This window comes from Chelon labrosus (assembly GCF_963514085.1).
Source record: "Chelon labrosus genome assembly, chromosome: 13".
Classification (NCBI taxonomy): Eukaryota; Metazoa; Chordata; class Actinopteri; order Mugiliformes; family Mugilidae; genus Chelon; species Chelon labrosus.
The window spans coordinates 10,228,158-10,253,821 of NC_140346.1; the positions used below are offsets into that span (position 1 = coordinate 10,228,158).

At 41.7% G+C, this 25,664-nt stretch overlaps 1 protein-coding gene across 1 annotated transcript; it reads left to right on the forward strand.

Moving 5' to 3' along the window:
- The first annotated feature begins 2,353 nt into the window (after positions 1–2,353).
- Positions 2,354–4,662, forward strand: kcne4 (potassium voltage-gated channel, Isk-related family, member 4). The gene is made up of 2 exons (XM_084559612.1): positions 2,354–2,489; positions 2,971–4,662. Exon 2 carries the CDS (start codon positions 3,009–3,011, stop codon positions 3,546–3,548), a length of 540 nt encoding a protein of 179 aa, XP_084415738.1. The 5' UTR covers positions 2,354–2,489; positions 2,971–3,008; the 3' UTR covers positions 3,549–4,662.
- The last annotated feature ends 21,002 nt before the right edge of the window (positions 4,663–25,664 follow it).

Here is a 25,664-nt window from a genome sequence, read left to right on the forward strand (position 1 = left end):
AGACTATTATTACTACTACAGTTGAGGGAACAAATGATCTGAGATATCTGCTTCTTTTGCCATCTGGAAAGAGATATTATCTCTTTCCAGATGGCAAAAGTCGAAACTCAGCATACAGAGGGTGATGTGGGTCGGCTAAGATGACCTTTGCCCTCTGAATGGCTCTTGCTTGATAAACATTGTCAAGCTGCTGAAGGCTAGTGCCAGTGATTTTTTGGCAAAGTCTGACAGTACTCCCTGAGGTTCCCGTACCAGCAAATCACTGCAAAAGTTAGGAGCTGTCAACACTAAAATCCCTCAGCTTCCTTAAAAAGAAGTCTCTGGTGGGCTTTTTTTTTGCAGATATAGTCCATGTTGGCCTCAAAAATGTTATCCAAGATGGTGCCCAGATACTTGTACTGGCTTACAACCTCCACAGCTGTACTGTTAATGAAAGTGGGTTTTGGGACAGGTGAATTTTTATGGAAATCGATCAGCATTTCTTTAGTTTTACTCGCGTTTATTTGTAAGTATGAATTATTGCACCATTCAGTGAAATTGGAATTGAATTGAATAGTATTAGCTAAGTAGCAGAGGGGGTTTATAATCAGACCTATTGGCAGATCCTACTCTGGTGCAGTGGGTCCTGGGTTGCACAGCAATGCCCGGTCACATGTGCTGAGAGTGTGCAGGTAGTTCATGGAGGACAAAGGAAATGCTACCATTGACTGGCCCCCATGCTCGTCTAACCTAAATCCAATAGAACACCTCTGGGATGTCATGTTTCGGCTCTTCTGACACTGCTAGGTTGCAAATCAGACTGTCCAGCAGCGTAGTGAGGTATGGTCCAGATCTGGACAGAGATACCTCAGGGCACCATCCGTCTTCTCATTACAAGAATGCCCTGATGTTGTTAGGCATACATACAAGCATGTGGGAGCCATAAAAATGGAAGATAGAGTCTTTATTGTCCTATAAAGGATATTCTTCTTCACACATCAATTCATTCCATAAAAGAAAGACAGCAGCATTTGATGTTAACATCACAGTCTCATACAAAAAATCACACATCACATATAACATATAACATATAATATGACACGCCATACCCCCCCCCCCCCCCCAGTTACCCTCCCTCCTCAACACAGTGCAAGCAAAAGTGGACAGTGCAGACAACATAAACACAAAAGAATAGAGGGGATGGATTATTGTCACTGGAGTTTGTTTAATGCAGTGATGGCTGAGGGTACAAAACTCTTCTTAAAGTGCGCTTTTTTCCAGTCCAGGGCTCTGTATCTGCGGCCAGATGGGAGTAGGGTGAAAAACCGGTTCAGGGGATGGTCAGGGCTACTTGTTATGGTGCGGGCAAGGCGTGTGGTGGCTGTGTCGTTTTTTTCTCACTGAGCTCAGATGTGTTTTCAATCTCTCTTTCAATTCATTACAGGACTAACACAAAGACACAAACAGACCTAATATTCATGTCTCTAAACTGTGGGAGGCAGCCGTAGCATCCAAAGAAAACAAGTGCAGGCAGTGGGTTAACAAACAGACCCCAGCTGACCAACAAGTTTGAACTTTTAACCTCCTTATACTACTAACCACTGCACTGTGTGCTGCTTGTTCCACCAAAAATACATACTCCTAAAATTGTCTCATTTAAATAAATCTCTTTGACTCTTTGCAGCATGCAATATATCATGACAGCATAACATAGCAAAGATCTACAGCCCAAAGAAGCAGTGCCAGCAGCTTCCCCACAAAAAGACTGTGCATTTTTGGTGCTTTGAGAACATTTTGCTAATGCAAACGTACTTGTTCTGAAGAAGGATTTTAAATAACTAAAAGTGTTAAAGTCCTAAAAGAGTATTTCTTCACTGTTCTATCAGTTCTTTTACCAAACTAAAGATTTTGTCAGTACATGGTATATCTCCTGCCTGTCTTTCTCTGATATTACAACTTTACAAGATATACTTCAGAAGCTTTAGGCTGGTTTGTAAAACTCCTGTGTGATAGACAAAGGCAGTGGATGTATTTATTGTCTGTGGGCCAGAAAATACAGAAGCCTGCAAGAAAAAAAAAAGGAGGCTGTTCCAGTAATGCCAGTGCCATCTTTGAGAATTTGTGTGGGTGACTCGATGAATTCAGCGCCAGTTTCGAACAGTCTGTATTTTTCCATTACGTCCCCTCTGGGCTTCTTTCTCTTGGACTCCTCAGCATTCTGTCAGTATTCTGATTTACTCATAACCATGTGATGATTTCATAAGAATTCCCCAGAGGCGTGAATAATGTTCAAATGTGTACTTCATCGCATTTTTTTATTTATTATTTTTTTTTTTCAACATCAACACCCCTTCGGGGATCGTCTTACAATCATACCACGTGACTTATGATGACACTCCAGGGTCTATGTATAAATAACTTCATCCATTTAGTAGCCCTGCCAAACTCCAGAAGAGCCGTGAGAAGACACAAGTGGTAAAGGTTCGCATTGGACATAGCTCTTCAGTTTGGTGAGTTGATAAATCATGGCACTTACTGTTTACAGATTGTTAATTTAGCTTTCTATAACTTTTTCTTAACTTCTTGACTGTTTTCTAAAAAAAAAAAAAAAGCAATATGAAATTTGCCTAATCAATTAAAATTAATATATGAGCATACCTTCAAAAGAAACTCAGTAAAATGTTTTTTTGTAAAAGAATATATTTAAGAATATAAACGAGACGCGAAAACTTTTCTCTGAACGGAATGTCATTTATTAGATTTATTAGAACTGAAACTTTTTTCTTTTTGCATTGTCTTTGCTTTCCATTGCAATGGCCATCCTTTCAAAAACTTAGTTTTAGAACTTGTACAAAAACCTGTAAACCTTGTGCGTAAAGCCTGCGTAAAGACAAACTCTACTCATTGGAAACCTCGTGCGTAAAGCGTGCGTAAAGGCGCAAATACCTTAACATTTATTGATGTATTTCTCTGTTGTTGTTTTTTTTTCAGCGCACTTTCTTGTTTCCCCACAAAGTTTGCACGTAAAAATGGAGCACATGGAAAACTCCACAGCATCATCCAAATCCCTCTCCCTGCACACACAGAGCAACGCGGACTCCCAGGAAGGCAAAAGCGACGGGAACGCGTATCTGTACATTTTAATAGTCATGTCTTTCTACGGAGTCTTCCTCTGCGGTATAATGCTGGGCTACTTCCGCTCCAAGAGGAAGGAGAAGAGGAGGATCAACATCTTCACGCGCCTTGTGCACGAGGAGGAGCAGCGGGAGTGGGGCGCTCTGCCCAAAAAGCACAGCCTCACCTTCCCCGCAGCTGTCTCGGGGCTGCGCTCGGTGCAGGTGTCCCTGCCCTTCTGCGGCAACCACGGCAACCACTTTGGGCACCTGCGTCACGAGGGCGCGCTGCCCTCCCCGCTGGCGTGCGCGCTGTGCACGGAGCAGAGCAGCATCAGCTCTCTGTGCTCCTCCGCGGACACGCGCATCACCATAGAGGAGGAGTCGGACAGCGGCACGGGACCGGAGGAGAACGCGAAGGGGGGTCCTGAGAACAGCGGAGACGATTCAGGCTGAACTTTGCCCCGAAAAACTTGCGTGTTACCTATCCACTACTAGACAGAGGAGATGCAGCATCTGGAGAGAAGACCAGGAGGTCCTCATATTTAAGAGAGTCTAACCATCAGCTGTTAAACCCTGTAACTGTAATAAAAGCTCCCCAAACAATGTCATCTGGGAGATGACATCCATGAAAGAGTGGAAACTGCCAAAGAAGATTGTGATCGTGAATTGTTTTAGATCTTAGTTGAAGACTAAGACTTGCAGGGGAGGCATTTGCTCAGATAATTTTTTCTTTAATGTGTTTTGAATAATCGCTGCTCTCCACATTTATGACAGTAAGAACACATTCTGACTCAGTGCCAAGCCTCAACATACCCAGCACGAAACCACACATGCAGTTAGGCCTCATGTGGATATTTTAAGACCTTTAAATATTTATGCTCATTTAAATGACAAGTCACAATGGTCATTTTAAATGTTATATTTTGGGATAATTTGCCCAGTCGCCCAGTTCATGTAAATATTAAACATAGCCAGACAGGGTAGACGTAAAGCAGATTATTTACTATTATTCTGTACACTTTGACTGTATATCCATGACTTCGCCTCTTTCCGTGGTGACCCCTCCCTGCTGGAGCCCCCTCCTGACGCCGCACTGAGAACCACTGCACTGGTCTGGGCTGATGACTCACCCTGCAGGGGACTGAGCGGAAGACTGGCTTCCTGAGCTGCATGCTCTCTAACTGAACTTGACTCGCTCCTGCCCACTCGGTCTCGAGTATTTTAAAAAATAAAAATAAAAAAATAAATAAAAAACGTACCTGGAACGCACTTGAAAGGTTGTTCAAACTGAGATGTATTAGCTGTAGCTTGATGATGGACACACACGCTGTTCATACACACAATCATTGAGTTAGGTTTACTTGACGAAAGCAATACACTGTACATATGGTTTGTATTTGTCACTCTGTAATTTAAGTGTGTAGTGAAAATAAATCAATCCTTTTGAACTGAAACTATCTTTTTTTTTTTTTCATTTTTCATTTCACCGTGCGCTTTGACGTTTCACCAGTGGGGGGCAGTGTTGTAGTGTTCTTCTTACAAAAGAGGAACATTAAAAAGATAAAATGAGGAGAAGTCTGACTTTATTATTGTCATTTTGTTAATAGAATATCTACATTACCATTAGAAAAATGCAGAATAAGGCATTTAATAAGTAAATCAGTACCAAAGCTTATCTTTTTTGCACATACCCTCATTTAATCCTCTATTTCTTACAGAGACAGTGCACAAAGACACAATTTCTTCAGTTTGTTCATTTATTTCTAACATTTTGAGCCCCCTGAAGGATCCCGGACTACGTGTACAGACCTATCAGGTTGGATCATCACATGCGGATTTGACATAGAAGGCCACAGCAGCAACGGCTCACCCAGGCCCTTCTACTCTCTTTCATTTAACAGATATCCTGTCTGAAAGGGAAAAGACGCCAGGAGGCAGTTCCAAGTTCCCCTCTCGCTCTTTTGTGTTGCCTCTCCGCATGGCTCAACCTAGCCTCTCTCTCAGACGTGCACACACTCGCCTGCACACAAACCCGGGCTGTCAGTGGCGCTGCGGGCTCTGAGTCCCACAACTCACTGCAATGACAGCTCGCCACGGCAACATTAGCGACAGTCACGGCCAGAGGGAACACGCGCATTAGGTTTGGTGACGTACACGTATTGACAGCGTAACAGTCCCGATGGGCCCAAAGGTGTCTGCAAGGGTCTGGGTCAGTTGCATGTGCATGTATCAGTTTCACTTCAGGACCATTGTAAATAAATGAATTGAAAGGCAGGAAATCAGTAACAATGTCATTTTGTTTCTCTGTTCCTCCTTAGATTTTAGACATTTAGTTCTTATGAAGAAAAGATTGTATGCTATGACTTCACTGCCTAAGTATTCACCATATTAGTAGATAAGTCTCTGGCTTTGAATGTGTGTGTAAAAGTCTTTGGCCCAATCCCAGTTCCTTCCTTTTTGCCCTACCACTTGACAACAACTCTCTATTTTGTGCTCCCAAACTGATCAAGTATCTGTGGGATGATCCACAGAGGCCCCCCTCCTCAACCCACATGACCCAAAGGCCCCCACTAACAAAATTCTGTTGCCAGACACCACAGGACACCCTCAGAAGGCCCATGTCCATTCTCTGATGAGTCACAACTGTTTTGGAGGCACAAGGGAGACCTACACAATATTGGTCATAATGTTATGCCTGATGGGTGTATATTTGCATGCTTTGACTACTTTGTCTGTACAGAACACAGTATGAATGGTACAGAACTTTGTCAACATGTGTTGTTTTTAAATGTGCATTATAACTAAATTGACACTGACAGCGACATTCTGCGGCCACATTTGGGGGATTAGGATTAGGCCAGCGTCGTCTTTTCTGCAGCTTTTCATCCTTTTTTCTCTGCAAAACAACTCCAACTCTGTCAGATTGCATGCCCAGATTTTTCTTTACAGACCTCGCCTCTGACGCAGGTCACCTCAGGACATTAACATGGATCTGAAGCTATTTCTGAGTGCAGCAGCACTGGGGCTTGAAGAATAGCATTTAGTCCTAAAGGCAACAATCACAACTTGAATTTGAAACCAAGGCGTCATCATGTAAATTCACTACCTCTTGTTCAGTGTGATGATGGACCGTTTGAAAATAATTCCTTTGTAATTAGATATTAGACCTCAAAGTGAGGCTTATGTAGAGATACTGATAGACATGTCTGGTCTTGGGTCATTGAACTAGTTGTGATAGAATGACTGCTTGTTGGAGCAGTAGACAATATATTTGCCACAGACAATTTGGATGCTTGATAGCTTGCTTTAATCAGTTTTGGGTTCATAGAAATTATGGCTTCAGCTAATGGTACTAACAGACCCTCAGCAGGTTTCAGTTCCCTCAGTCCTTCCACACACCACTTTCCATATTTGGCTCCCAATGGAAACGATGTTATCGACCGCAAAGCCATTCTGTATGCTTGAGCTTGGCATCATTGTTTATATACAGCAGGCCCAACTAGTCTGTGGTTAGTTAAATGGGGTTGAAGCCATGTCAGGTTTATTTTTATTTTTTTTTTTATTTTTTTCTCTGTAATAAAAGCCCAAATGAAGCTCCAGCAAACAGCAACTTCCAGTGGCGAAAGATGAAGCCAAGACAGAAGGGTCAAAAACATGCTCCGTGATTGACTGTCCAAAATGACAGTAGAAATAAACATGTTTGCAGCGTCATATTTATAAAAGAATATACTGTATATATACTTGTTTGGTATATCAAGGGCCCTGCTGGACTGGCGACCTGTCCAGGGTGTACCCCCGCCTCTCGCCCGATGACAGCTGGGATAGGCTCCAGCAGACCCCCGCGACCCTGAACAGGAATAAGCGGGTATAGAAGATGAATGAATGAATGAATGAATGAATGAATGAATGAATGGTATATAAAGTTAATTATCCCATTCATAACAACTGTACAAGGGCGAATATTGATGTAACCCACCCATTTGAATGAATCCAAGTTATGCTGAATTGTGGTCATGGCTGATTTGAGTGACAGGTGGTTTCCGTCTCAGATTGCTAGCTGTCTTCACTCCACTCACCCTCCTTCTGTTTGACCACTTTTGAGACTGCAAAGATGGTGGCACCCATGTCGATTCTCATATCCTTTTTTAATCCTGTGGGTGACGACACGAAGGGGTAGTACATCTTTATATACAGTCTATGCTCAGCCAGCTATTGTTGTACTCTAGATACAGGAACTCCAATCTGAGCCTCTGTGGTCAAAACGAAACGTTTCACAGACCTGGCAACGTTTCCTTTTCTCTTTCTAGCAAGGTGTGTACATGGGTAGAGCAGAAACTCAAGCACAGCGATCAACTCAGGCGTCAAAGTTAAATTAAGAAATGCAAAGCCTGTTCTTGAGATCCACACAGTCCTACACAGATGAGCAATCTGAAAGAAGAAAGAAATAAGACATCCAGGCTGGGAGCAGGCGAAAACACAATATTCCAAAAACCAGGTGACAAGCCCTGAGAATAAACCGAGGACAAACACTGGGGAGTGATGAACACAAAAGGTAGAACAAAGGCTGTCTGACAAGGAGGAAAAAAGAGGAATATTTGGACACAGCAGCCACCTACTATGTTGTCTACTTCCATACTTATACATGCTTTTTGGGCTGTTGTCATTGTCGGTGTGATGTGTGTCATGGTCAAGGTCCTCTTTTACTCCATTCTGACTCACCAAAAGTTGATAGTGTACACTAAAATCATCCACAAGAAACTAATACCCTGACTTCTGAGTGGTGATTTAGGAGTATCTTAGTAAAAGAATAATTACATATGCAAGTATTATATATTTACATCCTTTCCTTTAGATAGTCTTAGCTGACACGTTCCTTGGGTTTGTAGACCAAATAAAGAGAGAATCATTTCAGTATCTCTGTACCCACAAGCTCAAAGCAGTGAGAACTGGTGTGAAAGGAAACGCAACACAGGAGCTTTTCTGTGTGCCTTTCCGCATCTTCTTAACTTCCTGTCAGCCTGACACAGATGCAGACTTGTTGAAGCATTCTAAATCTTATTTCTTACACAACATAAACACGCCGCTGAATTATTCATGTTCAACAAGCACACCCGACCACATACTGAACCATTCATTTATTATCAACAAGGAAGTTGAAGGCAACACTCTGCTGCGTCTCTGACAGCCAGCCGGGAATATGTCTCCGAACTGCGCTGTCCTCTTTTAGGGTGCAACAACAGCAGCGCGGGGAGGGGGGGTTCAGTGGGACAGCAAACAAGGGAGTAAGCGAGAGTGAGGAGAGCGAGCGTAAGAAGCAGATGTGATGCATGGAGCGTCTCCTGCCCTGTGTAGCAGGATGTTTGTCATTAGTGTCCCCCGGTGGGAGTCGATGGTGGGGCCTGCGTCCTGCCTCACACATACGCGCCATTAATGAGTCTGGAAATGAGTCATTTCAAAACCCACCACCTTTCTCCCTGTTCCCACCCTCCGTCCCCCTTCTGTCGTCTCACTAAACCTCATTACTCTGACTGGAGATTCTTTCAAAAAATTGGGTTTTGTAAGAAAGTATAACTGATCCACCCCAAAAACAGGCTGTCGGTGGAAATCTCATTAAACGAGATTCAATAAAACTAGCATTAATATTAGTAGTTGTATTTCCAGTGACATTTTTCGTGTTTTCAACCAAATGTGATCAAATTTAAAGCTGCACTTGTCAGGGTTTTTATGCGAACAATATGTTGTGAAAAGGGTCACATGTAGTGGTGAACCGACAGTTAATACATAGATAGATATCTAATTAATTTATCCTGTGGGAAATTTGGTACCAGTAGCATCATTACACAGGGACAGGAGGAATTACAGTCCACAAGGGTTCAAAATAAAAAATAAAAGTATAATGTCTAAAGATATAAAACATACAAAAAATATATATAAAATGGTATATATAAGATACACAAAAATGTACAATATAATATACAAGAATACATTTATAAAATGCAATAAATATGGATATGAAGGTTTGTGGTAATATAAAATGTATAATATTGTGTACAATAAATCATTTCAAAGACATTATATGAGTGTATGTATGAAATTATACAAGATATAGTAATACTGTATAAAACATCTGATATATGGAATTTGTGAGATATACACATTATAAAATATGTCATACTGTATAAAAATATGTAGTAGCAGCAATTGTTAGCTATTATTAGCCACCTCTGCAGTTCCTCTTAGATCTGTTGAGGCTGTTTTAGCTTTTAGTTTTCTCGCACGTAACTACAGCCTCAGCTCTTATCAACCGCCCACCCAATTGACCTCTTGCCCCACACCAACAGGACAATAGAAGTCAGCAATACGCTGGTGGAGACAACGAGGCAACTAGGCAGCGAATGGAGACAAAAAACAAAATGCAACAATACAGATTTAAAGCTGCTATAATCATTATCCTTATAATACCAGCAAACCAGAGGTCATCTGTACTAATAAAAAACAAAGAATTGAGCGTTCTGGGGGAGTGAAACAAAATATTTGAATGTTGAAAGGGAGGGAAGTGTAGCTATAGACAGCCATGAAATCAAATACGTAGTTCTAGAGTAAATGAAGAGCGAATATTGAACTCACATGTCAGTTGGCTAAAAACAGAACTCCAAATAAAGGGTCCTTAGGACCTGTTTTCTAACTCTTAAAGCTAAAATGTTATCAGTGTTGTGTCCACAGCGAATTCTGTTGCCCCCTAGTGGTCGTAAATCTATTTAAACATCTTTAAAAAGATTTCAATCTTTTGTTATTCTTTATCTCTTTCAGACTGAATCTTAGGGTCTTTCAGTGTATGCGTAGTTCTGATTTTCAAATTTTGGCATGTTGCCTGCAGTTATTGCTGTTAACTAATATCAACAGCAACTTACTAAATACCTCATAAATGTAGCTCATGGTTCTCCATCCACTTTTAGCTAGCGTGAAGCTGGTTGCTTGCCTCAGTCCAATTCATATCTGAGTTCTAAATCAATTTTCGGCTGCCAGGGCAGCCTGCCCTGGCTGTGATAAATTGCCAGACCTTTTCTGGGTCATGGAGACGGAGTGAATTATAATACAGACCCAAAGCAATTACATCAATGTAACAGGTCTGCGTCACTCAGGCTCTTAGTAGGGATGACAGGTATTATAGAGAACAATCTGAAAATCTCTCTGAGAGGTAACTTTACTTGGTCAAGAGCGTCCGACAGCTTAATGATGCTCTAATATTTGTGTGTGTGTGCAGAGTTCAGGTAATCTCTGCTGCTTTCCTTCCATCAAGTGTTTTTCACACGCCTTCCTTTTTGACCTGACTGGTATGGAGAGACTTGGCTAAACTAAGATTAGCTAACACTTCTGTCCCAAGCTCCTCCTTCAGTCTCCTGCTGTTGCATTTCAGCATGTCACCCTAATCCTACTTCACATACACCAGCGCTCACAGCCTCATTGTAAAGTAATAGCATGGTCTTTGGAAGCAGCAGTTATGGAGGTGTACTTAGAGATGCACAGCTGATGGGTTTGTTATGAAAACCACAATTTTCTCTCCAGTTCACACATCGACTCTGACCTTCTGATCTTTATCTCAGAGACCATTAGTGTCTAATCTCAGAAAGCTTCTCATTATATAGTGTTTGTCTGAAGTTCCATTCTCCTTTTTTCACAATCTCCAAATTAATGAGATTTCAGCTCAAGGCGTTCTTCTAGTGTTTCCTTGAAGCACAATAATTGTTGTTTTGTGCGCTCACCTCTTCCTCTTTTGAATAAACCGTCATTCTGTCACTTTTTGTCAACGGCTCCTTAACTAGGAAACGCATGCACACACCTGTCATCCCCAACGAAAGAAAAAAGCAAATAGGCTTGAATGTTGGCCTGTCTGGAAATTAAATGTGTTTCTTTCAGGGTGTGAGAAGCCTTGTTTTCCTGTACGCAAACAACAGCCAGGAGTCAACATTTTATCTAATGAGGGTTACTATGGAAACGTGAGCCAAAGGCTAATTTGCATCTGTGCTGCTAGTCTGGAGGGATCACGGCTACCAGTCGTGACAAAAAAGAGGCTCTGTAATGCTGAATAAAAGGAAAAGACAGTTAATCTCTTGTAAATGTTAATGAACCTACAGAGGGACTCGTGGCTCATTTCCTTTTTCTGCTGATTGTACTTTAGCTGGAGGAGAATCGATGTTTACCTCTGTGGTTTTAGACCACTGTGCAGTCATGGTCCTGGTTGGCATTTGGATTTTTATTTAAAGGTCCAATATAGGATTTAGTTTCATCTACATGAAGAACCATTGGGGGCTGCTAGAAATGCAGGTGTCCCTCTCTAGAGCCAGTATTGTTTTTGCCTGCTCTGGGCTACTGTACAATCATGGCAGACATTGTGGAAGATTCTCAGTCATCGAGGTTATAGTATGTCCAAGCTGAAACAAAGACAACTGGGCTTGTTGGGATTGTGTCACCACTCATCCAAGTAGCTTCTTCAGTCCTAAAAGACTTCAATAGGAATATATTTTTTAACTCATTGTTCCTTGTAACTCAGTGGTGCTTTGGATTAAAGGATGTTTGGAAGAGCAGGAGTAAGTCTCACCTCACTGTCTGTGAAGACATTTTTCTACCATGTCTGAAATGTTATGCACTCACTTGCTACCTTGTGTTTCTTTGGTTCTTCCAAGTCTGGTCACCTGTGGCAAAAGTCTTCTTTGATCAATCTTGTTTTGCGGAGAAGGGTTAGGGTTGAAGACGCTGGCGCCACCTGCTGTTAAAACTGAATAGTACAATACAGTCGAGCGCAAGTTCTTTGTGTGGGCCATATTTCATTACATGTTTAGGGGCTGCAGTTGACCTACAGGCCGTGGTTTGGACACCCCCGGTTTATACAAGGTTAGCTGTTTAGACTGCCCCCAAGTGGCCAAAATGCATTAATGCAGTAAGAGCATTTTTGTCAACCAAAAGGTGTTTTGGTTGGGTCATGCTTATGATGTGAGTTAATGCTTAAAGGAATTGTCCCACACTTCTTGTGAAAATCATACATGAAGAATGATGCTACTCTAAATCAGACTGATAAATGTAAAAGTGCAGCCTAATGCTAGCCAGCCAAGCTAATTTAACTGTCCGGCATCCGGTATCAATCAACTTATTTTACGCCCGGCAAACAAAACCAATATGGGTATCTCCCAAGATGTTGCACTCGTTCTACTGTTAGAATTGTCGTGGTCTAATAAGATCATATCACATTCATCGAGGGCTCACATTAGAACCAAACGTTTTCTGTCTAACTTCTGCCGTCTATCTTTTGTTTCCAAAACAACAACACTTTCTCAAAAGTACGAGATGTGATGTGTCCCTTGAAATATCATGTCACCCACTCCATGAGCTGTTCCTTTAATAAATGACTCTGACTAATGTGACACATTGGGGGTGCGTGGCCACACATGAGACATCAAGCCAGGCATGGCAAGTCTCACCCAGGTCTGAAAATACTTGGCCGTGGCTTTGTAAGCGCTGTGTGTAAAGCTTCATTAAGTCAGTAGGAGGTGTTGCGCCTTCCTGCCAGTTTTTTCCCTGGGTTACTACTAATGAGCACAGTCACGGTTCACTGTCAAGGTTTCGAAGAGCAAGATCCCTCCTTAGTTCTCTCGCTGGACCAAAGCTGATCCATGCAGTCACACGCTTTCTTTGAAGCCAAACAAAGCAGACTGCACAAGACACAGCTTTCTACGGTCTGTTTAAACACACCTGTCTAATGAACGGCAAATTGAGCCACAGCGGTTAATCAAGCACTCAAAGAGCTGTCCCCCATAGGCTTGTTACCATGACAACCATACACCGATGCAAGATTCTCCATCATTATCCCTATGAAAGCTGCACTCTATCAGTGTCGCTAATAAACACAACTGCAACAAGTAAGAGAAACAGTTCGGTCCGATCTGGTCTGCATGGTCTGTGACCTGAACTGAAATCAGATCTTGTGACCGGTGTGGTGTTTCTCCACCGAGTCTGAGTCACATGTACTCTACTGTGGTGCGCACCGGTACATAGTGTGCCAAGGACTCGTACAGTACATGCAGGAAATATTTCCGCTGCAGAGTGAGTAGATGGCTCTGACACCTCTGCAGAGCTGCTCTGTCAATCAGTTTCTAAATCACACCTTGTTTGGATTTATGTGAGGGGTACGAGGAGGGTAATTGTGTATTAACTGCCATATAATATTAGTAATTATAAGCCACAATTTGATTCTGCACTGGTTGCGAATCTAATAAAGCCTGTTCACATGGGAACATCTTGATGGATGCACCTAATAACGCCATATTATTTCATCAATGGATGATTAGCATTTTATTAACTGAAAATGTTACATCACCGCAAACAAGTTTAGCAAAAGAGTTCTATTACATTTTGAGATGGAATATTGAATTATCTGGTGGTTGTTACATCAGCAGCTTTGAAAAGGAACATTCGTAGTGGTTTAATTGACTAAAGTGCTTTTTAAAAAATAAATTCATAGTCATAGTCTCACACAAACAAAAGGTTTTGACTGCCGCTGAAGTAAACTCCAAAAGTAGCTGGACACTATACTAGCCACATGTATACACTGCATTGCTGTAGATCACCAAGTGTCATAGAAGAAGGCATTTAGTTTGGAGATTGGCAGCACAACCGCACTTGATTAAAATATTCCAGATTTTGGGTAATTAAAAACACATGTACAGTTGGTGTGCTGATAATAATTTAGAGTTAAGTTTGCCATCTTTCTGCTTGCAGTCTGGGCAGGGTATCAGTCAGTCTCAGTAACCTCTGAGGGTGACATTTTACACCATGTTTCAATCAGCTAAGCCTTTAGTTCATCCACACAAGAGCAACAATGAGCTGACATTCTCTTCTCCATGGTAGTCCACAGGGACCCTAAAGGATTTATTGGCACTTTCAGAGCAAATAATCCTGGAGACCTCAAAGGAGGAACTACACATATATGTATATATATATATATTTTTTTTTTCAAGGACTTGTCTTTGTCTGCTTTCGCACAACCAATAATGAATTGAATTCCACTTTTTAAGGCATTTAACATTTTACAAGTTTACCAATGCTCACATGTCTTTTTTAAACGGTGCTTGCCAGTGCAAGGTTCATGTGTTCAGCGAATAGTCTACCATATGTCACTCAAGATTGTACTCGGTGCCTAGTCCGAAGTAGGAGCTAAAAAAGACACCCAACAATTTTATCGTATTGAGATCCTGCACTCCCGATGCACAAAACAGGGGGAACTTCATCAGTGCCAAACTCTGATAAAGTTCCTGTGGTGGGAAAGTTGGTATGTCAGGGTTTTGGGAAGTACTTTCAGCACTTGGCTGGCATGCTTTGGAGCTTTATTCGTTGAAAGGCCTGGTTCTGGCAGATTTTTTTGGCAATTTCTTTTTCAGGTTTACATCCAACATTACTTTATTTACTTCAAAGATCATGATTTAAATAAAAAACATAACATACATACTATATGCAATCTAGTTGGATTTCTTCCCCTGTCTTTCTGCACACAACGTTTCTGCCATCATATACGTCTCAACTGAACTAGGATTTAAAAAGCTGCTTTATTTCTGTGCTGCTTAAAAGCAATTCTTTGAGCTTATGAATGGTTTCCATCATGTCACTCTGTGCACACACTCATTGATCATGTTTTGACTGAACTGTGCTGTATCTGGTAATATTGTGTGATATTTGAAGCTGTTTCTCGCCTGTTTTTCACGATGTCACTCACAATTATGCATCCCAATCTGTTGCTGTTCCGTCGGAGAGTGGGCCTTCTGCTCTCAGTCACAAGTCTTTCATTTTTAATTTTTTTTTAACTGTGGAGGATGGAAGATTGAAGTTTTTTTTGTTTTTGACTTGTCGCTCTCGCAGTGGCTTGCAGTTAAGAGGACATTTACGGCGGCCTAGCAGAATACATACAGCTTAATGTTTTTGCTTCCGCTGTAATTCCACCAGGGCCGTATTTAGCACATTTCTAAAAGTTTTCTCATAAAGTAGCTCTACTAGTGTCTTACGCTGATGTATTCTACCTTGAAATGGGGTCATGTTTACAGAGAAGATTGTAAATAGCACAAGAGGGGGTTCTCTAGTTTTTTTTCTGGTTACACAAGTTCCCATGTGGTAACCGCTAGCTCACAGGTTCCATTTAAAGGAAGCATTAGACACTTCCATGTTTCTCTCAGGTCAAAAGTGTTTTCTAAGTTTTAATTATTTTTCCTTTTCCCGTCACCAATCATTTAAAACATTTCACTATGCTCAATTCCATATTTACATTACACGGTTGCCAATAAGAATTTCTGGACACGGATTATATTATCTAGCTATTTATCACAATTTCTCATTAACACCAAGATCATGTGCATGATTGCCATCAAGCAGGTTGTGGCCTTTAGCACTGAGCTGCGTAATAGCCTTGTGAATGGGCCGTGTGCTTGGATAGGTCTGCAGAACAGTTATTTATATTAATGAACAGGGGCTGTGTGTGTGTGTGTGTGTGTGTGTGTGTGTGTGTGAAAGAGGATGACGAAAGAGCCAGGCTATGAGAGTGAAGAAAGAAGTCAAGGCTGTGCAAATCTAAAGATATGGGACATTAAGGACGAGTACAAGCCAGCTCTTGTTCTGGACCTCTGCCACACACACACACACACACACATTCATTCATCTGAACAGAGTACCAAGATTAAATCGACCTAGGAATACATAAACCTGACAGCAAAGACAGCACAGGAGCTGAGTTGTTTTTTCAATCAGTCCACAATCCCCCAATCGCACATTTTCTTCTTCTTCTTCTTCTTTGTTTTATTGCTCCTCCTTTTCTTTCCCAACAGGTTGTGGAGGCGTTCAGCATCAGTTCTCGGTGCCATGGATTCCACAAGTCGTTGGAAAAACTCCTTTGAGATTTTGCTCCATGTTGACACGGTTGCATCACATCACAGGCCGTAAAATGTTGAACATACAGCAACAATACTCACATAGACGGGGGCATTCAAATGAGACTGGTTGGTGCTGAGCAACCTAAAGCCCAAGAAATCACCCAAACACTTGATGACACAAGGCAGATCGGATCCACGGATCCACGGATTCATGCCTCGTGCCTAACGTTGACCTTATCATAATGAAAGCTGAAATTTCATCAGACAATGATACAGTCTAAAACAGGTAGCCTCACATTTCTGTTTCTGACTGACAGGAGTGGAACCACATGTGGTCCCCTACTCTTGTTGCTCATCTGCTTGGAGGTTGGACTCCGCTTTCACACCGCGTTGAGTAAACACCCGGAAAAGTCCCAGGCGATTGGCAGCAGCGTGGCACATCAACAACGACACAACGACAACAGCAACAATGCTGCAGGATTTTATGCATTGCCCTGCTGCTGCACGATCAGCTGAGTTGATTATTGCATGAATAAGCAAGAGCACAGGTGTTTCCAGTGGAGTGTTTCCTGAGTGCATATATTTATAAGGGATCCTGTTTCTAGCTATGCGACAGGTGTCTCTCCCGGTGAGCTATTATTCTGCAGCTCATCCTGTAAACGCAGCAGAGCGATTTGGCCTAGTTTGGGCCTTATTGTTTTAAATGCTGCTAATTAGGCATATGCCTGACATATTTGGTTTACTGGGTTATGTAAGGTGTAAAAAAGTGAAGCTGAAAGATATAAGACATACAGCTGGACTTGTTGGGTTGTCTTAAAAATGTTTGGAAGTCACGTGACGGGTTTTATCCCCTTATTATATAGTTTGACTAAGAACCTTTTACAGACATAATACTGCTGTTTCCCTACTATCTTGTCGTGCTACTGAGGAAGGAAAAACCAAATAATTAGCGGTAGATAGAGGACGCCACCTACTTGTAATTAAGATGATTAAAATGGCCTGGGACCTGCTTTCAGCGTGTCTCTTTTCATCTCTTCCATCCATGCCAGCATCTATTTAAACATCACTTATTGAACAATGATTAAATAAAATGCTTTAAACGTCAATAATCAACCAGCCTTATTGGTTGAACTCTCCGCAGCGTCTCCAGCATATCCTCCTGCCTGCTGCCTCCATCCGTCTGGGCAGATAATTGACCGGCCGCTGTGGTTTTATTATCCGTGTGGCTTCAGAGGCCAACGCAAATAACCTGAATGGCAACTCTCAGTCTGAAAGGAAAGTGGCGGTGAGAGAGATCGAAGTGAGAAGTCAGAACAAGCGACTCATTATTTCATGGTTATTGTATTACTGTTGCTGGCGCTGTATTTGTTTAATTAAAGTTTTTGTCGCCTGCATTATTTGAGAGAGGCCGAGATTTAGCATTCAGTGAGTGGATGGCACTGAATGACTCATGCTCGCGGTGTATTTATAGGCAGAGGGACAAAACAACAGTAATTGCAAGGGGAAGATGTCACACAATGATAACTCGCATGGACACACGGTTTTACTCAATATCTTCCTGCGTCAGGAACGGAGATTAATTCAACTACAGAGGAAAGAAGGACAGAGAAAGAGCAACAAGCTGTATTATCCACAAGAACACAGGCCTTTACTTTCCAGCATGGTCCATTTTAGTGTTTTCTGTTGAGATTATGCTCTAGCTGACAATAGGTCTCCAGTGCAGCTTCCCACTGTAGTCAGACCTCAGTCATAACTCTGACACATGTGAAATCTGCTTCCCTTTCATTTGGGCTGAGGATAAATCATCCAAATTACATTTAAAAAACACTAAATTTGTCCATAACTTGTGGAATGACACAGCTTTTTGTAATTAGACACCATGGACGTCATGGGTTCCCTGCGCCTCCCATAATCACTGCAAAAGAAATGTTTTGTCACAACAACCATGCGATTAAATTGTGGTCAAGTTCTGACTTGTCAACATCAGTGGTCATTTGAGGAACTTCCCAGCTGCATTTTTCTGTCCCCGGAGGTCGTTCCTTGGATGAAACACAAGGGAAAGAGAATACCGCACGTACACAAAGAAAATCCCAAACTCTCACAGCATTTAAGATTGGGAGGTTTGTTGTCGTCGTGGTTATACTGCCCCAGTAATGTATTTTAACGACTGTGGTCACTACTGATATGAAGCCAATGCTGTTGTCAGAAAGCAAGAAAATATTTTAACCACTGTCTCTTGTATTCAAGCTTGATGTTTTGTTGGCCCATCCATCCACCCCGACTTTCACTCCACGCTGACTTTGTGCTCAGTAATGACAGACATTGTTATGGTCCACGACTGATGCTGTGTGAGACAGAGAGCTGCTGAGGAATTTAAATACCCTGGGTTTTACACTGAGAACAAGCTGAAATGGAACGACAGACTTTACTTTCACTAAAGTCAAAAAAGGATGTATTTCTTGCAGAGGTCAATACTTCAATCTGAGATCTTATAAAGCTTTTATTGAAGGCGTGACTGTATGCACCATTGGTTCGTATGGTTAAATTAATTTATTAGATAAAACATAATATTTTATGAAATACAGTGTATTTGAATTAATACAAGAGGAAGAAATTCATGAATAATTCCAGCACAATAGATACAGGTAGTAGGCAGTCTTAGTGGCACCTATAAAACCCAAATTCTCTCTCTTCCAGCAATTTAAAACCTCTTGCTATCAGTTCAGGCTTTGGCCCATCCATTCCAAAAATAACTAAATTAGGGCTGCTGTTACTAGCATTATGTGTCTGCCATGTAGTGACTATAAACGTCTTTTTTAACTATCTGATTTTTAAAGTGCGAGCTTCGAAAAGACTATCGATATGAGCAGCAAGGCGCAATGGACCGCTCTACTGAACAGGTGAAAAGCAACATGTAGTCGTTCCTTGGAGCAGCAGAAATGAACGGAACTAATTAAAACATAATGAATCACACAGAGGTATGAGGGCTGTCTGGGAGGATTGCTAAAGAACTGTTGCTTTTGAGTCCTTTTAATGCCATTTGTATGCTCGGCAGCATAACTAAATTCCATTTTCTTCCACTGTGGTGGTGTGGAAGAAAAAGTCTCAGAAGTGGTGCTATCAGTGCAGCTAGAGACCACCAGGAGCAAGGGTGAAAATTGTTTACCACACAGAAAAACTGAAGATCCAAAGCCTCTTTTGAAGTCTACTGTTGTTGGGAGTTTGGATCTCAAAGGATTGATTATTGATGGAGAATTATTGTAATTCTTTGATGGTACAGGTAATGAATGGACTGGAAGAAGTGACAGCTCTCTGGGTGGATGTTGCACAGAAAGCACCTTAAAAAACTTTCCAAAGTAAAATTAACAAAAGGAAATCTTATTGCTACCCAATACCTACACAGACACCAAACAGACGTGATGACCACAGCAGCCTGGCAATTTCCACTGTCCGAGATCCAATCTAATCCATCTCCGCCTCTATGCCTCTGAGGAGTTTACTGACAATAAACCAGGGCAAGAAGACGTGCTTTGACCTTCACAGTCTTCCTACTTTATTCTCTGTACCGTTCAAGAGTAACTCAGACTTCTCTTTTTACCTTCCAGCAATATTCCCAGCTGAATTCAGGACTTCTCCGGCCTTAACAAGAATATGCTCAGAGATGCCCTACTTTCTACTCTCTTTAGAATAGTTTTGTAGTTTTACAGTCTCTCTACATGCAAACAAAGCTTTAGGCATGTCATTTGTCCCCACGCTGCCCAGTCATCAAGAATGGATCTCCACATCGATAGAAACCTTTTCGTGAAAGGTCTTTCGTCCTACCTGGCCTTGACATTTCACACAGCCTCTTTTTCAATATCTGTTTTTCCGCATTGACACCTTCCGTCCACTGTGATATTTATACGAAAAGGTTTCTTTTCATAAATCCAAGTCTCAAAGCTATCACTTGGCAGCTCTTATAAGGAGCTCTGGAAAAGTATCAGCATGAGATGAGAGATAGTTTAAAGGCAATAGAGTAGTCTTGTCAGTCGCTGTTTGACAGATTTCTGAATCGCTCTGTGTTTTGACACCTGTCAACAGGTTATATTTTGAATCATTTATTTATTTAAAGTTACTGTAATTCTTCCTGAGCTATTGCCTGATAATCTGAAAATCAACTGTGTCGGTTCAGTCCCACCACTTTCATCAGTATCGTTTTCAGAGAACGAAGCTTGCACCTAGCTGGTGAAAAGAGGGCAATTCACAGCCTGGCACAGAATCACTATAAATATGAGTTGTCGAATTTTCTGTGCCCTGCTGCTATCGTGTCAATAAGTGCATGCAAAATTTCTCAGCCAGGAAATGACTTTGAGGAGAAGGGTGGAGAAGCCTGCTGCATGTTGGAAAAGTTGGCCATATAACATATGTTTAAGTGTCTTTTTAACACAAAGCACGGTGCTTAGCTAAACCCATCTATGTAGTTTGGGAACTTAAGCCTAACCACAATGTAAAAGATTGTATTTTTGGTGGGAGTTCACCTTATATCAAGGTGCATGGAGGAAAAGAAATATAAAAAGGGCAAGGCTATAGCAACACTTGTATATGGAACAACTTGTTAAACCAATGCATTTTTTTTAGATTTATTATATTTTTCAGAACTTTTGCATATTTTTTCAAATGTGGTGAGCTGGCTTATAGATAAACTTTTCTTAAGGGGAGGAGATGAAATCTTTTAGCATGCAGAACTGTGTTTCGATCTGTGGGTTTCGTCTATAGAGACGAAAAGAAGATTTAAGATGCATTTATATCTTATATATATTTTTAAGAAAGTTAATCAATGCATCCAGTGAATTTGAAGCCTGAATAGTTACTGAATGTTAAAAGTCATAGAGAGTAGATATTGTTCCTTTCCAAAATAAAAACATGTCATCAATGTAACTCTCTTAAGAATTAATAAAAGGGAGCAAAGTCTGCACCACAAATAGCTTTGTGGTTCAGAAGTCATGAGTGAGTCATGTGAAAAAGTAATAGTCCATCTCTGGACAAGAGCCCCAGTTTCCTGGCCAAAAGTCAGGCATTAATTTAATTTATGCTTCATTCACGGTCATAAGGTTGTTTTTGCAATATACTGTTTGTCATGGGGAGGCTCCGGTCATCGATCTGTTCTGTTGTTCATGTATGACCTGTTGAAGCTGAAGACTCAGATATGTCACTCAGTTCTGGAAACAGAAAACGAATTTCCTCTACATTATGTAATGCATTGTTTTGGTCCTAAACATTTCATAAAATATAAAAAGCACCCACAGCCTGCTGGGATATCAACAATGAACTCTGCGTGTGTGTTTTGTGCTTCTCTTGAGTCTCACTGCCAATCCAATGACATTACATGTTAGCTGCTCCTCAGGAGGGCAACCATCCAGAGAGGCACCATCTTTGGTCTCCATGGATACCAGCTGTGCACCTGAGCAAAGAGGGATTCATTGTTGGATGGAAGTGAAAGACAGCCTGGTGATAATACATGCAGGTGTGTGTACGTGAATGTGTGTGCGTCACGGCGGCTGTTTAAATGAGCTGACGGGGCCAGTGTAGCCATAAGAACAGAGGGCGATGCGTGTCTATGCTCCTTCCGTGCATGCACACACCCTCCCTCAGTCTCTCCAGTGACTCAGTATAATTGCAGTCAGATTTTCTCAGTAATCAAAGTCTTTTGCGTGGGCATCAACATGATATGACATGAAAAGCGCGGGGTCTCGCATCCGTTCTCTGGCGCGAAGAAGATAATTGATTTCCCAATGCACCCCCGTCAACACTCCCAAGATCATGCAGTTGTTTAGTCAGTTCTCACAATGAATTTCTTCGCCCAAATCGGAGGCGCGCATTCTGGCTGCAGCTCTGTTTAGAGTAAGGGGAGACAAATATGCAGCTAATGAAAAGAAATATCAACTGAGTATTTTAACTGTTTGGGTGCGCCAGCCATCTGATGTGTGACAAGGGAGATGGAATGGAGACGCATCCAGAATCCGACAGCCAAGAAAGTACTGACTGGTTGTTGTTGTGGCATGGTTTGTAAGCTTCTATAAAAAAAAAAATTATAGAAACAAGAAAAGAAGACTGTTGATAATCCGAGGTGAGATTATAACACAGCATGGGGTGTTGAGTTGTTGAAGACGTTGAACTTGATCAAGATCATCCTGGATGGAATCAGCTTTTCCATAATCAGTGGTACACTAACAACCTATCAATGGCTAGAAACTACAGCCTCAAGTGGTGAATGAGGGTGAATGGGTCTTTTTGTGGACGTATGTTAAGACAGTTTTTAAGTGACTAATTTAGTATATTTCAGTCCGCCACCCTTGTTCAGAGTGGGGTTTTACAGGTTTTAAATACATGGCTTCCTTCACCGTGAATAAAAAGTGTATGTTGTTGTCCTCAAAAGAGTGTCCCTTGTCCTTCAGGTGTAGGTGGACAGCTGAATCCTGGCATGATGGGCTGACTCTCCTGTTGTCGAGCCGTGTGTCTCTGATTGATTTGTTTTGTTTCTCCAGTGTACAATGTCTGTGCATTCCTCACTTCACTGAGCTGCATGAATTACATTGCACTGTGTTTGCCTGGGTGAAAATGTTTTGGCCTCAGTGTTGCTGACTTTGAGGCGCACGGAGATGCAGGGTTTAGTGAAAATCCACCTGAGTCTCTCCACTTGGATGAGTAGCAAGGGATCTTAAAGAAAACTCAACAAGTCCAGCCTTATTTTAGCTTTGTATTCGGATATACGGTAATCTGTTCTTGTCGCCTTCGTGTTGCTTTTTCTTGTTGTATTGTCATTATTAGTATTATAATATCACACAGATCAACGTTTAATTCATCTTGGTCCCTGAACCTGGAAAAAAAATAATAAAATAGCGCACGTATTTATCTTGTGCTGCTGCCCAAGAGAGTGGGGCGTCTCTCTCTCTCTCTCTCTCTCTCTTTCTCTCAGTGGGCATGCTCTGAGTGATGAGCTTGTGCTTTTGGTGTTAATCTCTGTAATGCAACCTCAGTGTGGCTGTAGACTCCCAATCCTTTCCACCCCAGAGGACCTTCCACCATTGCCAGCCACTTATGTGCTTGAATGTTTGCTGGTTTTAATGAGGCTACTGATGGTTTGTCTTTTTTTAAATAAGATAAAAGGCAAATGCTTAAAGAGTTAAAGAAGGGAATGCTTGCAAAGTACTCTTGTTATCCATGTCAGAGAAATATGTTAGCTGTTCCAAACTGGAACACCTGGTGTTGAGGTGAAGATCCATCTTAAAATGTGGAGATAGGTATTATCCATGGTTGCATACACAGAGGGCGGCACAGTGAGAAGGTCCTGGGTTCGAATCCATGGGCCCTTCTGTGTGGAGTTTGCATGTTCTCCCTGTGTCTCGCCCGATGATAGCTGGGATAGGTTATCACCCAGCATCTGGCCACTAAGACTCATAAGCAAGGAAAGGGATTTTGGACCGGTTCATGAGCATTGCCATCTGCATCCCTATGTGATCTGCACATCATCATGGCGCAGGCTATGTCATAGCTGTGGCTTAGCTCTGATGTAGCCTTACCTACAGTGTAGCCTGGTGTGTAGGGCACAAAGTCCACCCATCTTGAAGAGATACTCTGCTATTACTCAGTAATCCACACAGGGAACCAGAACTCGTGGCCTACTTTGATTTTTGCTCCCATCATAACCTTTATTTTTGGATTCTTATAAAATATAGTGCCAGCAGCAATTAGGTGTAATCATAGCAGCCGGTAATGGAAGAGACTGTTTCATAAGGTCTCCTTTAAATAGCTCCACGAGCATCACAGTCGCGCCAGCTCACTGGCTCTGTGTGTAAATTGTCTGTGATAAGAGACTCGCTCTGAAAGAACGGACGTTATAAAAAGAAAATGTTCCATCAAAGGCAAATATGACTTTAATGTATTTTTTAATCGGGGGTTGTAAAACCGCAGTTGGAGAATGATTCAGTCGGAGAAGGGTGGAGGCAAATGAATGCTTTTTGCCGGCTCTTAAAAATAAATTAACACAGAGCCACAACTTTGCATAATGTGCAAATGCAGGGATGTCATTACACAAGCACACTCAGGTATACACGCACACACACACACACGCTTTCCCATTCACTCTCGCAAATCTGACCTATGAGTCATCCTGGCTCTACTTGCAGACGCCCCTCCTTACCTCCCTAACCCACTGGATGTCACAGATGGATGCAGCAGACAGCCGCAGTCTTAATGCTGCTTCCTGTCTCTCTCCGGGCACTTAGCAACTGCTCGGCTGAGGGCGGGCTTAACTGGCAATTAAAGGGGCAATTTGTCATTGTTCACAATTGCGGAGAAGGAAGAGGATCGGATAACACAAAACAAAAGCTTTGAAAATTTACCCACAACCCCTGATTGTGAAAATGGACTTCAATCAATGGTATCTCCAGTCTGGGATGGAGGGTGGACATGTGAAATCAGATGCAAAAGTGTTTGGTTGGAATAGAAATATCTGTTTGGTCTCGGGCTTTATGGGAATTTGAAGCTGGCCAGTGTGTTTCCTGAAGTGATCGTCTGTGGTTCGTTTATTGCTGACTGCAAGCATGCCTCTGGGCCACACACACTCTCAAATACATCAGCCTGGAGGGAGCTGTTGTAGCCCGACAGAGTTAGAATGCCTACATAAGAACAAATCAAACAAAGTGAAATACAATACACGCTATGAATTTGATGAATACATTACTACTTTTATAACCATTATAAGAGGACTGTTATTTAGCAAACCATTATGAGATGCAGTTAATTAAATTGCCTTTCAGGTAGTTATGGCTGTCTATCAAATGTAGATGCAAAAGCTCTTCCTCTTCCATTAAAACAGACATTTATTTTAAGCCTAATTAACTCACTGTCAACACTTAATTTGGAGAATTTTGCCAAGATGTCTTTAAATGTCCCCAGTAGCGTCCATTCATGCTGGTAGCTCATGTTTTAGTTTTATTAATTGATGTCTTTTATTAATTTCTTCTGTACAGCACTTTGTTGTTTTTTTTTAAAGTGCTTTATAAATAAAGATGGATTAGATTGGAGAGCCTATCGTGGCGGCCATCAGCTCTTATCAGTGGTGATAAACTCATTTGACACATGTCACTGGACATTTGTTTAATGTAGTAACCTTAGGAGCACACTGTATAACCACATTTCATAATTAATTTGAACAAGAATATGTCTCTGTCGACTTTTTCCACTGTCAGTCATCAACATATGATGCGCCATGCGTCGTGTAATCATGTTTAGATCATGTTTATATGCTTCCATGTTTATCCTGTATATAGTGAGGAACACACAAGGAAGAACCCAGCCTCTCGCTCAGAGACAGCTGGGATCGGCTCCAGCCCCCCATGACCCTCTGGAGGACAAGCGGTTACAATGAATGAAAAATCCAAAATGAATGAAACGAGGAAGCACAAGGAACTGAACGGTAAGATGAACAAGACGCCCAGCACAGGCAACCTGACAAAGGGAAAGGCAGGGTTATATATACACTCACACGGGCTGATGGAATAATGAGAGACAGCTGAGACCAATGAGGGGAGGAGCATGCAGACAAAAGACACGAGGCAAGACAGGTGAGTGGAATCACTGCATCTGCAACAGACAGAAAGTAACACTGAAAATAAAGCAG